Source organism: Limanda limanda, chromosome 10 (assembly GCF_963576545.1).
Source record: "Limanda limanda chromosome 10, fLimLim1.1, whole genome shotgun sequence".
NCBI classification, from domain to species: domain Eukaryota; kingdom Metazoa; phylum Chordata; class Actinopteri; order Pleuronectiformes; family Pleuronectidae; genus Limanda; species Limanda limanda.
The window spans coordinates 8,722,390-8,740,063 of record NC_083645.1 but is presented as its reverse complement, the minus strand read 5'-3'; the positions used below and the strand labels follow the sequence as shown (position 1 = coordinate 8,740,063).

Below are 17,674 nucleotides of genomic sequence, written 5' to 3'. Positions count from 1 at the left end.
CTAATAATTACAAGGTCACGAGTGCTTGTCCACGGCTTATTTTGTCAGAGTTTAGGATAATAACAGCTATTTAAGGATGTTTACACTCCTGGAGCACCCACCCAAAGCACAGTGGTTAATCATCACCTCTCTTATAGTGTCAAATGTGAAAACATACAGTGATTTTATAATACTGTCAAAACTATACTACAGCAAAACCTTTATTTGCTTATAAAACCAATTGAAAGACTTAAGTGCTTAGCTTCTTTAAGCACTTTATTGTGTATAGCATTCAGCCATAGTGCCTGGGGCTATATTGAAACAAAGATTAGCATCAAATCTGTGACTCAATGACTGTCAATACTCATCTTTACTGTTTTTACTCAAGTAGGCCTAACTTCTGTCACCACCGCTATAATCATAGACTGATATGAAGTGAAGCTAAAGCATCTTGATCACTTGGTGTCTGCCTGCAGTTCAGGTCTTAAAGCCAGCCTCCTCCATGTTAGTGGATAGGACATGGACCAAAATACTGTCGATTTTCACACGGAAATATGTCCCAAGTGCTTATTGTTCCAGTATGTTTGGTTTTAACTAGTTAATTTATGCTATAAAAATCCATTGAGACTGTGTAGACTCTGACTCCAAATCTGCAAGATGGTGGCGTTCGTATCTGGAATATTTTAGCTCAATTTCTGGATAGTGTGAGGAAGTGGTGGCCCGTCGTTCATGTTTATATACAGCATATGGTTCCAATCTGCTGGAGCAGTTGTCATTTCAGAATCAGTTGACAGTTGTCTCTAATCAAGAGGGCTTTGTTTCATTAATCATTCAGGATATCGACAATTAAATCAGACCATGTATTTTGCTTTTTGTTTGTCCCACAGACACTTCCTGTTCAAGCAAGGCTCTGGCTCATCGGCTCTCCTGTCAGGGGCGGGGCAGGGTTACCCCCTGACCTCCGGGACAGTCTACTCTCCTCCGCCGCGGCCCCTCCCTCGCAGCAGCGTGACAAGACCACTGTTTACCTTTAACAAGCCTCACCGCTGCTGCAACTGGAAGTGCACTGCCCTTTCTGCATCGCTCCTCACGCTCACCTTGGCCCTGCTGCTCACATATGTCATCGGTGAGTCGCAGTGCACTACACCTACCAAGGATGCAATGTTGTCATGTGTGGTCAAAAGTTTTTGGTGAGCTTGTTCAGACTTTTCTTTAACGAATCAACGTTGTCAAAACAGAATGCAAGAGGAGCGAGGAAATTGGGCGGTGTTTGGAGAGAATGCCTAATTAATTCAAACAGGGCTCAATACAGAGAGAAACTAACAGAAACTTTTACATGTACAAAATGTTGCAAGTATCAAAGGGTAAAAAAAACAAAGAAAAAAAGGATAAAGAAAGAAAAAGAAAACAGAAACAGAAAAGGAAATCAATAGAGAGAAAAGTAGGACTGGTTAAAAGTTGGGTTTAAAAGCAGCAGCAGATGTTTTCTAAACTTGGCACTCTGTGGAATATTCCAAAATTTAAATAATCTGTCCGAGACCACAGCACACAACACTGGGAATTACTCTGTGATGAGCACATGCAATACAATAAGTACTTATTCATTCACCCCCCCTTCTCTCTCTCTCTCTCTCTCCCTATTTCTCTCTCTCACACACACACACACACACTCAGACACACACACACACACACACACACAATAACCTTATTATAAATTTAAGCCATGTTGCCTGTTTTATTTTAATCCACCCTTTTTTGTCTTAGCCTATTTCTTAACTGTGCTTTGTTCAATATTACATTTTTTTATTTGTTTTAAGTTGAGATCTTATTATTTATCTCTCACTTTTTATTTGAGTTTTTATCACACCTCTGCAAATGTCATTACTACTTTTATTAATGTATCTTTTTGCCATCTTATCTCACTAATAAAACAAAGAACTAAAGCTGATACATTTCCTTTAATTTTAAAAGGGAATACTCTACTTTATACTTCACAGTTTCAGTTATTACTTACTTTACAGGGTAGGATTATTTATAAGGCACTGCTACCGACTAAACTGCCCAAACAGAACATAAAGTAGTTTGGGTACTTTATTATTTACTTTACATACTTTTGGTTTTTCTTGTTGAGTATACTCACATACTTTTACTTTGACATTTTCACCGCAGGATACCAATTGTAATGGAGTATCTTCATATCGCAGTATCCCATGAGTAAGCACCTTATTTCCGAGCCACTCATGAATGAAGATGAACTGCAGCTTTTATGACTGATACTAAGTAGTAATTTGGATCTTTAAATTCACAAGAGTTTGGAGGAAGTTGCTGTGTAGTCTGGAGGATCATCTGCAAAGTTTGTCAAAGTCAAATACAAAATGTATCTATTGATCCCCTCCGATTGCACCAATTCCCTGTGAGTCCTCAACCTTGGCCCGGCCCTCCGCCCCATCACACTGTCTCCCCTCTACCGCCCCGAGAGCAGATAACCCAACCCTCCACCCAGCCAGTTCATTTCCCTCCTGTGGTGGTGCTCAAGGTCACGCCGGAGCAGGCGGGGGTTTGCATTAATCACACACACACACACGCACACACACACACATGCGCACACACATACTGGTGAATCCATGCAGATTAATCCCTAGGCTGAACCATGCTATTCCATTAATGTCCCGGCCCCGGTAATTAGTGCATTAGTGAGGAGTGTGAGTGATGACTTGGAGACGACATCACCTTTTAATTGGTGTCATGCTCCACTCCTGCTTGGCAATGATTGATCTTCGTGTTGACATCGCCATAGCAACTGAGTCAAGATGTATGGGATGTAAGTACAGATGATATGTAAGCCTGTAAATCAAAGATATTCAAATAGTGAGATTAAAGTGGTCATGGACTTAATGTCTTTGTCTAGGGGGAGAGGTTGAGACACAGGCCACCAGATGATTAGGTTCTCTCATTACATAATGATTCAGTAATTTTAATGAATTAATTAACAGTCACTGACAGGAACCGAAAAAATGTCCCTCTCCCTTAGTAGTTTTGTGTGGTATTCTCATCTTTATCTTCAATTATAGCTACACAGAATTTTGCTTTAAGTCTGTCTCTTATTAAATCATGTTCTGAAGATTCATCACTTTTATCAGAGATAATGTAATACAAAGTAAAATGTATTTATTCAATTTTTAAAATATGATAATTAATTTTACTTTATTCAAAATATAATCAGCTAGATTATTCTGCAATGTCTTGGTAGGGAGGCGTTATATTTTTTACATATATTAAGAATTATAATAATGATATTATCATTTCGACATTATAATTACTTTTATTAATAATGAAAGTGTATCCTAAAGGGAACAAAATATTTTTTATTTTACATTTTTATGTATTAAAACTCTCCACTACACTGAAGCATTAGTTTACTGCTATGCAACAGACAATAGAGACTATTTTGAAAGTAGATTTAAGTGGATTTACAAGAAAACATATGAAACCATCTCTTATTCAAGCATCTCAGCTGTAAGCATTTACTAAACTAAGTCAGAAAAAAATTATTGCATGATCTTCTTTTTCTCTCTAGCTATTTTCCATGTTTCTGTTCTAGACCAGATGATTAATGGCTAAATCAAATACATTATTGATAAGCTTATAATGAAAGAAGAAGTTGGTTATAGTACTAAAGTTTTCACATTAATATCACTCGTTGTGATCCTGCAGGCCTGGTACATAAAGAGTGTATTGTCTGTCAGTTTTATACAGCATATAGTGCTGTTTGAATCAAGACATTTCCAACGTAATAAAAAACCCTCGACATATTCCTTTTCAGTCGTGCCAAGCCGGAGCCAAACATTTCAAACTATGCGAGAAGCTCCCCCCCTTGGTGAAAATCATCTTAACGCAGCTGTTACATTTGGCAGAATCTCCATCTTTTCTCGTGATGCTCAGCCAAACTTTGCACTGCTTTGCCGCAGTCGTGCGTGGTGCACTGTGGATCAGAGCTGCTAGCTGATCTCCCATGCTAAGTGGCGCTGCAAGGAGCGACCAGTGTTGTCACAGCGAGGTCTTGAACACTTGATGTAGTGCTCAGAAATTCACTGGATAGATTTTATGCTTTCCTAATACCCACCTCAAATTGTTGCCAGTCCTCAACGCTCTTTTTTTCTCTCCAATTTATGCGACGAATTAATTAATTCGGGTGAAAAGTAACTCATCAAGTAATGGAGGCAATAATATTTTGTCAGAAATTAAGGTTTCCAATTAGCACAACAATGGCACGATGCATGATTGCAGAGATAATGCCGTGTGTAAATGATTGCAGTGCATGCCCCCTGTTGTGATTAGCTAAGGCAGGCCTCCTCTCTTCCTTTACTGCCCTCTCCCCCCTCCTCTCATACCCCCTGGTGCTACAGGGGCTGCGAATAGCTTTGTTAATTTGTTTATCTCCCAACGTACCCCTCCCTCCCGCAGTCGTAGCTTGTTATTAAGCACAACACAGCCATCAGATATGAGCAGCAGGCATTATGATAGCAAACGGGGCATTTAAGGAGAGATAGAGGACAGATTAAGATTGCATCTGTAATCTTAAAAAATATTGCGCCTGACAACACGACCAGGAACTCATTTTGTATTTTAAACCTCATTTGTGGTCTGCCTCCGTATAACCTACCAACTATTGCTCTATCATGCTGTCAAACAAAAAGCTAATTAGAATATATTCTGCATTAATGAATGTCTTGCTGTTTTAAACTGTTACAATCCCCGGCTGTTGAATCAAATATGAGGAGAGTGGGATGTGTCAGTTATGAGAGATAATCATCTCCATGGCAACAGGGAGAAGCGAGTGAAATGAGCAAGTCAGCAGCTCCCCTGCAATCAAATGATCACCTCCAAATCACATTTCAGTCACTCAGCACACACACACAGAGACACGGACAGTGCACACTTCTTTATAGTTCTGTTGTGCAGTAGACGTGATGCTTCAGGGGACCAGGCGGTTCCATAAAGAGCCCAATGACTCGTTAGTGGCTTTAAGTTCATTACTTTCACGCTTCTTCTCCCAGTAAATCTACTTTCACAGTGAGATGGTAATTCAGAGAATCTGCTTAGAAACATGGCCATTAATCACAGGGGTCAAACTCTGGATAGCCTCCAACTGAACTCAAATGAAAAAAAGCAAAATTGCGTCTCCGTGTTTATTAGAGCGACAATAAATTATGACTTTAATCATCAACAAATCTGCAGATAATTTTCATGTAGTTCCCCAGAGCCGAAGGTAATACCATCACATGTCGGCTGATTACAGCTTATCATGAAATGGGGGTTATTGTGTTCTATCTTGTTGACCACCCTGGCTATCAAAATTACAACTGGGGGCGCACATTCTGCATTACACACATTAATACCCAAAGGATAATTACTCTGATATACATTTAAATTTTACAACAACGTGCAAGTCATTAATGTGTAGTAAAGACATTAGGCTATAAGGATCTGTGGTGGTCTTGGAGCATCTATATTACCCAGGGCTCTTTTTTGTGTTCATTTTAGTCATCCATTTTCTGTCAGACACTGAAAAGATGACACTAGAAACCCATTAAGCCTAATTCTCGGTGAAAGGCAGCATCAAAAGTAGCATTAGCAAACATTATCGATAAAAGGCAGCTGTTGCATCATTTTTGTGAGAGTAAAAATAGGTGACCGCAGACGGCTGCACATGTACCGCACTGGGAAACCTCCCTCCTTCAGCTGCTATCACAGCAGCAACAGAGATGAGAGAGAAAAGAGAGTGTAAACACTGGTGTTGCCATGTTTGCCGGCCGGCTGTCACTATTACTGTTCTGACATGAGCCAAACTCAGTGGACCTATTGGCTGTTAACAGTGATGGATTAGAAATCCCTTCAGCCATCATTAACCCCTATGTATTCGATGTAAAAAAACAACAACACATAAACATCTAAAAGAGCAGTGAGGGCTAATTTGCTTTAGGCAGCAGCACAGACTGTTCTTAAACATGGACAACAAGTCTCCACTTCCTTCCATTATCCAGAAAATAAGCTAAAATATATCGGATACAAACACAACCATCTTGCACATTTGGAACTTACTGTAAAAATGAAACGTGAACAAACATCATTCAAATCACAAATGACCTAAAATGACAATTATTTGATGAGGAGCTTTAAGTTTGGTCAATGTCCCGCAGGAGTTGGATGTATTATCTATCTTTATATACAGTCTAGGAACACTCGTATAATTGCAGTGGAAGGTTTGCTTTTATCAGTAGAAGTGCCCCAAAATTTTAAGTGACCCCCCAGACTTAATTAAAAAAAGAGAAGAAAAGGAATACAAAGGAATGCATTTTTCTAACAACTAAGAAAAGCAGTGAAGCAACATAAATTTACTTTTTAAAATTATTTAATTATTTTTATTAATATTATTATTGTTGTTGTTGTTGCTTTTTTGCATTGTGTAATAGTTTGGTTCTTCAGTGTTAAGTTTCTACGGATCATAATTAATCTAATAAATAAATTGATATTGGCTGAAAATATAAACAAGTACCGGACTGAATTAGGAAGCAAAAAGACAGCTGCCCTGTTACTCACTCACAAATGGTTCGCCCCACACATGCAACACGTTTCAATTGATTAATGCTAACGTAATTAACAACTAATGCTAACTGGTTAGCAGAGAACCACAGCAGAGGAAGGAGGGATACAAAGAGAAGAAAGCATGTTTCTATTGGAAAAAAGGTGGGTGGCTCATTGTCAGCTATTAAAAGAATAGCTATTTTAGAAGGTAGAAACAGTGGCAAGATAATATAAACAATTATCTTTTAATTAGCTGTAAATATAGCTGAGGAAGCTCTGCTAAGTTGTGGGGGGGCCGACTATCTCCCAGCACTTACTGGTTCCTCACAGTGGCTCACGCAGATGCAGCTCATTTATGTTTCAGGCCCACTACTGGTCGCTTGATTAAACCTGGCTCACAACTTGCATAACCAGCAGCTGCTGTGTGAAGTGTAGAGCTGAGGCTGATCAAAGTACCTGGAGGAAAGGAGCTGATGCCTGCTCAAAAAAAAGTTGCTAGGTTTGTAGCTAAGGCTCGTTTGCATCATGTTAAATCTAAAGGGCTCTGAGGTGTTGGCAGCACGGGTGACAACGTTGTTATGTTGTAAACGCTGGAGAGAGGAGGAGTGTGGAGACGAGGTTGGACGTGGGCTGAGCTGTGTGCGCCTGTAGATAAAGTGACAATGGTGTCAGAGGCTCTGTGCGCTTTAAATATAAAACGTGAAAAACTGATACAAAGAGCTTTAAAGGAATTGTCTCGTCTGACAACTTCTACAAACTGACGATGTTTCCTATATCTGAGGCACAACCTCTAATGGTTTGGTGTAAAGTCATCACACTTGAACAGTCACAGATCTTGATGCTGATTTGGTCACATGATAAACCTGTGGAAAATCATTTTATGTGTCTTGGATCCTAACTAAGGCAAATTGGTGGTTCACACTTCTTCAGCCCATATCTCTCTCACCTAGAACTTACCACATAGCACAAAACTCTGCTAAGGCCCAACAGTACCTATATGAAACCACATTTAAATTTACATTTGGATATTCATTTGAATCTCTGCCAAATTGCACGCATGCAGATATATCAGTCCCCTACACGTGACTGACTTAATTGTTATTCAAGATCCATGAATTATTTTTTGAGAACTAAAGGAAAATGTTGAAAAACCCCTCTCTCTCTTGAAATTTTACAGAAAGTGAAAAAACATACAATCCTGGATCCGGCCTGTGATCCGTATCTGCACTCAGATTGAATAAAACAATTTTGTGATCCATGCCACAACCTTCCACCAAGTTTTGTGTCAATCTGCCCTGTTAACTAACAGACAAACAAATGAAGACAAAAATATTTACCTCCTTGGTGATGTAATTAGGAGCCAAGCCCCCTAAACTTTCCCTTCACTAGGTTTCTCATCTTATCAAATCAACATGCCAACATTTCTTAAGGACTGTGATGGTGCTTCTCAAAAGTTTGAGCATTTGACAGAATGACCAACGAGCGAACTCTCGTCAGGCATGAGAGAAGTTGTCTTACATTGGTCTCAGGCTGGTAATAATCCATCCTTCAGCATCAGTGCTCCAGGCTCTCATCAATGTTTAATAGCTAAGATAGCAAAACCAGGAACTTGAACACAGAAATCTTCTCAGCTGCAGATGTGAAAAACATAAATAATAGCTTTAGTGGATAGGGAAAGCTTTATATATGCTCCACACAAGAAGATAATCGCTTCCATTTTTTATCTGATTCAACCCTACGAGCGGGTTGATGATTTGAGGCTGATCTGAGCAGATTATCAGGCCAGTGTGAGGGGTTTACATGTCACATATGATTTAGAGCTCCTCTTCGCCTTCCTCTTTGTATTTATTCTGAAGTGATGTTTGATCAAATTTCTGTGAGTTAAGTCTCTTGAATCGGCATTCTGAAATGGCCAAGTGCGTGATTCTACATTTTGACTGGATAATCTAGTGTGAGCATTTTCACAATCAAAATACTAAAGACCTGTTACATCTGTTTGTGGTCTATCAGAAAAAAGATTTAAAAATGCTCTATTGTCTTTAGTGGTTGTCTTTACTGTTGTAAATCCTGGCAATACAAGGAAGAGTTTACTTCTCTTACTGAATAAGAGAAAGTGGGGAACAAAGATGAAAAGAAGGTGTTCGAGCGTTTACATTTTTCAAATATTTGTTGAGATTGTGTATATGTGAAATGTAGTTATATATTAAGAAATAAAAAGGAAAAGGTTCAAACTCAAAAGCCCTTTGTTTATTTGTATGCAATCTGTATTTTACTTGAAACAAGAAAACTATATATATTTTATTATAGGAGTACAGTTCAGTGTGAAACTTTATAATAAAAATTGTTGAAATACTATTTAATTATACTTACTTTATTTTATTTGTTAGCTTTTACGTGATACATTAATTCATACAACTACTATGCTACTTCAATATTATTTTTTGATAGAGTGCTAAACTTGAATTTACACCAGAATTTACTCTATTGGACTGTTAAAGGAAAATTAGCAGTTCAGATGGAATTTGTTTTGTTGTGGAATAATGCCTGAGGTGCATACTTTGTAGGTTGTCAGATTCGTTTATTTTTCAGAGAAGACTGTTAATTAAATATAAACGAGTTTTTCAATTTAAGCTTTTGAAATCCATTATATATTATATAAATCTCTTAATAAAAAATAATTCTACGATTAATCGCTAATAAAAATGATCGATAGGTGCAGCCCTATTGTTGAATTTCTATTTAATTATAAAATGTTCTCTTGTCAGTATTTTATTTCATACAGAGATTTATAAAACTACTGGGCTACTTCAAAACATACATTACGATGTTTGGGACCTTTGCTTGAGGAAATTATCTCTAACTGGACCTCTTTGAATTTTAATTGAATACCCCTCATCTAAAGTGTGGGAGTTTTTAGTGGCGCTCTGTAAGCTCTGCAAATCAGAAATGGCTTATCGCAGCAGCACAACCGCTATGTACGGGCAAGTGGAGGGAGGGAGAGAGAGGAGGAGAGAAGGCGAAAGAGACCAGAAGAAAAGAGAGGGGAGGGAGCGAGGAGGAGAGAAGAGTAGGATGAGGGTTGTGCATGTGCTTTTGTGTATGTGTTTGTTTTTGGAGATAAATTATTCCTGTTAAAAAAGTTTCAGCTTTACTCAAATTGCCCAAATTTTACCCTGATTTACACAGTGTTTTGATATTCCTTCATAAAGTTACTTGAATGTTACTTTGGTTGTCATTTATTTTGTTGTTGGACAGCTTAATGTAGATTTATATATTCTTTTTAATTTAACTGAACAAGCTCTTGTATCTCTCTTTTTTAAGAACAAATAATCGAATTATTAATAGTAAGATTAATCGATAAGAAATAATCGATAGGTGCAGTCCTAGTTTGCAGCAGGTTTAAGGCCATGCTGATATCAAAGCCAAGGTCTATCTCTCTTGACAACAAATCAGGACTGATACGACTTTAACTGTTATGAAAATCAAAACTTGTTATTTGATCCATCTCCAATTTAAGACATGCATCTTGTCACAGCTCTTCAGTCACACTAAGAACTTACATTTATATATAATAAATACATTTACATATAAGCAAGTTTCCAAGTCAGTAATTGTGTGCAGAATAATTATAGGAATAACTCAACAGAAAGACACGAGTGAAAAACTCCTTGGCCTAATTTTGCAGTGCGCCAATGTAAAGGACAAAGGAGCAAAGAGTTTGAACAAATCCATGTGGACACACAGACATGCCTAAAGTAAAAAAAGATAGTCCAAGTCTAAATTGGAAAAAAGCTCAAATGTTCTGATTTACTCTGCCAAAGATCTCCTGCTTTTATTCACCCTGAACTGTGCCCCACATGCAATCGGACGGCACAATCTGCAGGCCATTGCACAGCATATTGCACTGAACTCTTAGATGCTTGTACCGTCTGTGTGGGATAAAAACCATTTGAAAAGTTTTGAACATTGAGTCATATCAGGTCCTGAAGCTATGGGTAGGTGTTACAGAGCAAGTGCAGACAAAACGAGGAAGGCAAAACAATCAGCAATAGACGATAAATGTGATCTCTGTGATGATGCTGTGTGGATTTCACTGCTTTCATTAGCGAATCGCAGCACCGCAGTAATAATAACCTCAGTCAAGTGACGAGTCGGAGTCGTGGGGATTGCAGTCTGTTCTAATAGCAGGTGGTGGGCAGGAGGCCAGAGATGGGGAACAGAGGTGAAGTTTAAAGGGGGCCGGCTGAGTCCGGTGACGGCTGTTGAGGTGCTGAGTTGGCAAGGTCCTAATAAAACCTTACCTTCTCCCAAAAGGGTCATTTAGGAACAAGTAATCGCCTGTTTTGTCTCGGGTGAGCTGCGATCCTATTTATTGTGCAGCTCTGTTGAGGAGGGCAACTGGCAACCAATTAGTGACTTGGTAATCCTGAGTGTGTTAGATAGCTGCCACAACCTTTTTCCGGTAGGCCCTGGGAAGGAAAACCTGTTCTATTAGGAGTGCTCTTGCGAAGCAGAGTTTAGTTGGACACAACAACACTGTCGCCCGAAGTGTGGTCTGCTCTTTGCATTTCACCTTTCAGTCATTCTGCGTATCTCAATTTGTGTGTGTCTGGATGACTATGCAAAAGGACTCATTATATTCAGCTTCCTCCTTTTGCAAAGTGTAAATTACCCCGATGCCCGACTTGCAGCACATTTTTTTCATATTTTTCTCCTCACTTTCTGAGCTTGTTTACTGTAAAGTGTGGTCAGTGATCTAGCAGCATGGAAACACAAACATTGGTTTTAAACAGCCCTGCTCTACCTGCTCAATTGGTTTCCTTGTTTTTGGCTGGACATTATTAAATACTGAAGAAAAAAAGCCTTACATACTTGTGTAGCTGAGTCTAAATGCCCTGTATGTGTGTGTAAGCATGTACGTGAAGGTGTGTGCGAGGCCTTGTGATTGTGTGTGTGTGTGTTTTCTTGTGTGTGTGCGCTCCTCAGCCGAGCTTCTTTCAGCCAGCTGCTTCATGCCTCATTGGGGTCTGTATTGATTGGTCCAGTTTCTCTTTGTTTTCAGACCTCTGTTTTGGTCGTCTGATGCAGCTCTTAGAAACCCGCTGGCCTTTGCTAAAAAATACCCTAACAGCCACAGAAGCCTTTGGTAAAATTGCATTAAATGGCTCGAAAGACTGGTCAGAAAGCTCTGAATGGTGAGAGAGCCCTTTGGTAAAATGTCTTTAGAAGGTCAGAGAGGCTGCAATGGAATAGCCTCAATAGCTCCAATAGTTCACCGGTACACGCACAAGCACATGCACTTGCCTGTGCGCTGTAACTCACACTCTTTTTTCCCCTTTTTCATCTTCTCCGGCAAACGCACTCACACACCCTCACACCAACACATAAGCACGCAGGGATCGAGCTGTATGTGATCGGCAGTTGTGAGTCGCCGTCCGTCTGCAGTGTTGGTAGATGGTGGCTGCCGGAGGGGAATCTACCATGGCGCCGATCCCCTTCTCATTTAACACTATTCTGTCTGTTGTAACATGACTCAGCTTTCAGAAAGGGGCCATATCAGTAACACAGTGAGTGGGAGACAGAGAGAGACAGAGAGGGGGGCTGTGACAGAAAGAGAAAGAGAGAGGAGGCGTGATTAGAAATGAAAGAAACAACAGAAAAATGTGTGAAGCAGAAAGCTGCGATCTGTTGGACTCCATGACGGCGAGGTTTACTGGTAAATAAACACAGGGATGTACAGCACATCTCATCATTCAGGACATGAGAAGTGTGTCACCACCTCCGCTCGGCCTTTATCCCGTCATTTCATCCCTTTGATCCACACAGGACTTTCCATCCCAGATTAGTAAGGTCACACCGATGAAGAGTCCGTAGGTTTATACCGGTGAAGACATTTCTGCACCGGTATTTCTGCGTGTGTGGGCTGCTTGCCCACACACGCACACACTCTTGCACCCTAGCAAATGTCAGCAGTCACACATACACGCTCATGCACGTAAACGTACGCACTTAAACAGTCATGACAGTAGCATTAGTAGCTTTCAAGGGCTTGGTGGAGGGGAGTAAGAAAAACACTTTAGTACCTCTTGTCTGTCAGAGTGGAGCAAGGGCCGACAGGCGAAAAGGCGGGAGGGCAGGGGGACCCTCAGGCTCTCAGTCTCTACTCAAACGTTGACTTAGACACCGATTTGTTTTATTGGCTCTGAAGTCCCTCTCCTTCACTCTCCTTCACACTTGTTTTCCCCATTTGTCTCCCCTTTCTCCCTTAGCCCCGCCTCTCCCGTTCTCCCCCGTCCTTTTATCTCGCTCTGCCCTTCTTTCCCTCTCTGCCTTTCTTTCTCCCGTCCCTCAGAAGTTGTGGCTTAGCTAGAGGCTGACACATCCATGCAGAACTTGGATGAGCAATCGCTTTTACTGTACATGCTAAACTACACACTAAATCGAATGACTGATGCTCTTGAAAGCGTTTGCTGCTGGGCAAAGCCAGCTGTAGTCTTTGGTTGTCAGACAGAATACAGTCCGCAGTTTGCTATGTGAATGAGCGAAAATGTACTTGGCAATCAGGGCCGGGTGTGTTTCCGCTTGTGCGAGAGTATTGATAAATCATTTTTAACTGACTGCAGTGCTACCTTGGCTGTAATGGTTATCGATAAGACAGTATATTCACAGTCAATCTAGCACAGTGTCCAGCAGTCCGGCTCCGGACCGTTACAAACACCACATAACTGCAAGTAGTGGAACAAGCATTAAAAAGGAACATTCACACACACCCACACACACGGTCTCACACACACACACACACACACATTTTTCCTCTATCTCCTAAGCTTTCTCCCACCATAAGTATGAATTCTTGTCATCACTGGAGCCCACAATCATTACTATCTAATCTGCAGACACACACACGCACACATGCCTGACAACAACAAAAGTCAAAACTGCCGCACACACTGCATGCTAACATTATCTCTACGCCTACTAGCTCGAATAGCCTGCTTTTAAAACCTGGTGGTCTGCAATGACTGGTATAGAGAGAGAATTGCGTGGGTACAGGGTTTCCATGACAATCACAATAAAAGTTTGCCATCCATACAGCTCTCCATTCCAGCTGTTAATGCACAACAGCTGAATGGGAGCAGTTATCTCAGCAGCCCTGGTAACTTCATCCACAAATTTCCGGATTTGATTCTTCTGCCGTCTTACTTGTCTCCTTGGTTGTTTAGAGTTGCAGCGTGTAGAATTTAGTGACATAAAGTGCTGAAGTCCCATGTTGCAGCTGAACACCCCTCACCTCACCCTCCCCTTTCAAACATGTAAGAGAACCTGTGGTAACCTTCAGTTTTCATAAAAACTCAAAAGCTGTTTAGTTTGTCCAGTTTGAGCTACTACAAGAAACATGGCAGCCTCCATAGAAAGGACCCCCCCTGATGCAAATATAGAGTATTTCAATATGAAAGGCCCCTTCTAGGGTAAATAAAACAACAATTTGTATAACTTAGATGAAACACATCACTAGGATTATTTTATTTTAACTTTCTGTCAATAGATCCCTTTCACCTAAACCTTACACACTGAACCTGCAAGAGGCCACATCGAGCGGTTCTTACTCCGACTACTGAACTCTCTGACTCACTCAACCGATGCTGCTCTCTTGAGCCTGCCACATTCCCCACGCACACTCTCTGTGGGGTAGTGGACAGCGAGGTTACAGTACAGAAGCCCTCTCACAGCAGGGCCGTCCTATTACCTCTGACAGTCATCACACAGTTGCACTGATCAATGCTTCATGTGTGCGAAGGCCTCTGCCTGTTAGCTTGTTGCACTGCAGCTCGCCCTCCACACTGTACCGCTGCTGCCCCTCGTGCTATAATGACTGCACTCACTCCGAGACAATCTCCAACATGTGACGGTTGTGTGCATTTTGTGTGGGAGGGTGAGAGGGAAAGATGGACACTGATAGAGAGATGGATTGACAGACAGAGGCATAAGAGATTGAGAGTGAAGGTTCATGCTGAGCACATGCTGCTTGCATAAGTGACTACATGCTGCGTCAAGTGTACAAGTGTGTGTCTGTGCTAGTGTGTATGTATTTTTGTGTGTCCACACATACAATCAAAAATGTATTGAATCCTATAGGCAGTAGAGTTAAGAAGTGAGGGAAGCAGGATTTTTACTACTGTAAATTCTCATTTAAAAGTTTGGACACCTGAAAGTTCGGACCATGGTACAAACCAAGGTTAATGTTTTGCAAATTGTACATGCACATCTTGTTCTCATCACCTACATTGGTTGTCATCATTATGGTATTATTACCAGCAAATAATATGAATAACTTCTTCATTGGTGGGGAAAACAGCAAGAAATACTACCTCCTCTTCTTTTCCTTCATTTATTATTTAATGCTGTCTCAACCTTCTGCAATTGGTCACTTAATTTGGGTCCATTAGTCTGGGCTGAGGAACTTTTCATACTTGTTAAATTGTTTCAGACTAAACTGAAAAGATAGCTTTACAGCATAGATATAAAGGACAAATAACACACTGTAACAGTTTAATTTCACTTGGGACAATCGTTGGTTATTCTCCTTTAGTTTCCCTCCCTGATTCTAATCAATTAATCATTAAATCTGACCAAGAAGGATTAAATGAAAAGACTTAAAGACAGAAACACTGCAGTTTCCTGGATAATTCAATGATATCTTCCTATAATTGTGTCACCACCATCAGTTTTAATTATTTCACTTCTAATTCTAAGAACCAGGCTGTTTTTCCATCACTTTGGTGGAGCAGATGGCTGTAAATACTATAACACCCACGAGCCTCGGCTGCCATTGCTATGGGGAAAAAGAAGCCTGTCGGTTGCAAGAATCAGAGCTGCAGCAAATTCAGAACACTTTTTCATGCAATTGGGAGCAAAATACTCCTGTGGTTCAATTTATCTAACTTTAACCTTGAATGTGTAAATTCATTTAAATAGTTGGACATTTTGGAGAAAAAGAATATATGGTTTCTAAGCAGGGGTTAGAGTAAGGGCATCCGTACCGTGATTTTGTCACTTTAAAGGCACGCGTAGATTTCGGTACCTTTGGATAGAGCTAAGCTAAGCTAACCCACCGTGGGAGTTAGCTTTATGTGTACCATACAGACAGAGGTATCAATCTAATCCCTGGATAATCAGTTAGTAAGCATACTTTCCAAAAATTTGAAACTATTCCTTTTTACGGCTGAATTCACTACTTACTGCTTTTGACTGCTTAGGTTTTTACTAAGCGTAAGTGTTAGCCTCACCTCACCATAAGCTTTGCACACAGCTGAAACTTAAATCTAATGTGACCGAATTTTCATTACCAAAATGCAGTCAAGAGCAAAGCTGGATTGCCTACAGGGCAAATTGTGCAAATGCCCCAGATGTCAGATACCCCAAAGGGCTACAAAGCTCCTCGTTGTCTCTGTCGTGAGAGATATGACTAGGTGGATCTTTAGCAATTACTCATATGTTTGACAGCTTGTACCATTTAAGCAGAATTCAATTTAAAGTAGAATTGAAACCTAAAGAGATAAAGGATTCGGTCTGCGTATTTCAGCCAGACCAAAATTAATTTCTGTGGGACGATACCGACTATAGGGAGTAACACATTTCTGATGCCGATTATGACAAACAAATTAAATTTAAGTTTAACTTTACCATAAATATAAGTAAAGAAGAATACACAAATAGAACCAAATGCAAAAAACTAATTAAGAAAAAAAACTTTTTGGCATTTTTTATTTTGTAAAAAAAAAAATTTCATAGTGGTGGATATCGGCAAATATAAATGCTGATAGCGATGTTTCTAAATGAGTATTTACCATATTGTTTAAGCTGTCATATTAACATTTTTACTTATAGGTTTCATTTTGTTCCACAAATTGAATTGGCACATCTGGAAAAAGAAAGTAAATGGACCTTTAGTTGTCATCGTTTTGTCAAACTATGTTTCAAAGGTCAAAAATAGACCTTCAACATTTGCACATCTTTTGTACTGATTCAAGCAGGAGAGTGTCATGCCAAAGCCTGGGGAAAGCTTTGCCTTGCACTAAATAATTGAGACTGCATATAATCCTAAATTTCACTTCAGCTGTATCTTCAAATATAAAGATTTTTAAGGCCCTAGTCATGTCCTTGCCTGTTGATCCCAAATTAGTTTTTAAATACGCAGAATTAACACGGTCAAGTGAAAAACAACAAACATGTCCTCAGCAGGCTTAAGATGACTGTGGGTACATCAGGCATCAGGTCCTCAAAAGTATAAGAGCCTACGCAGAAACTCGCACTCTCCTCCACCATCCTGTCATCATCAAGGTCCTTATCTGTCCTCGCTTCCACGTGTGTTAGTGTGTGTGTGTGTGTGTGTGTGTGTGTGTGTGTGTGTGTGTGTGTGTGTGTGTGTGTTGCTCTGTGACTCTAGATGCTAAGTGTTCTAGCAAAAAGGTCAACAGCCATAAAGCTAGAGAGTGCGCGAGATGCAGGCTGATGAGCAGGAGCAGGAGGAGTAAAGTCTGAGGGGCTATCGAGGAGGGCTGGAATGGTTAAGAGGAGAAGATAGGAGAGCCCTGTGGAGGACTGTCGCTGCCGAGTCATTAGTGGAGTGGGTGACACTTGGCTAACGCAGGTGGGGGGGGGGTTCCGGAGTACAAGGAGAGAAGAAAAGCAATTCAGATGAGAGGAAGTAAGGAGAGAATGGAGCTTGAGAGATTGAATGGTGAAAATCCTAAATGTTTCAGTTTGGGAATAACTTGTTATCCTTCACTGAGCTCTTACTGACTAATTTATGAAACTATGATAGGTTGTTCCACTCTACTGCATATTATAATGCAGTAGAAACAGTGATGATGCATACAGACCTACATTTGTGGCTGCAACACTATATTTTATGTCTATTTCTAATGGGAGAAAATTGATAACGGGCCGTATTTCAAAGGAAATCTCTCCTGTATTTGGTCTCAATCTATCTTTGTTAAACAAAATGCGTTTCCGACTGTCGTCAGTTTGTCTCTCTGCCAATTCCTCTCTACTTGGTTGTGTCTTTTTTCTCCAACCTGTTTGCTAAAGATGCAGTACATACCGCTCC

At 40.2% G+C, this 17,674-nt stretch overlaps 1 protein-coding gene across 1 annotated transcript in view; it reads left to right on the top strand.

Moving 5' to 3' along the window:
* The window catches only part of tenm1 (teneurin transmembrane protein 1), a 165,317-nt gene that overhangs the window by 45,880 nt on the left and 101,763 nt on the right, over positions 1 to 17,674 (top strand). Inside the window, exon 4 of the mRNA XM_061079393.1 lies at positions 867 to 1,105. Within this exon, the coding sequence (XP_060935376.1) occupies positions 867 to 1,105 (239 nt within the window). The remainder of the gene's footprint in view (positions 1 to 866; positions 1,106 to 17,674) is intronic.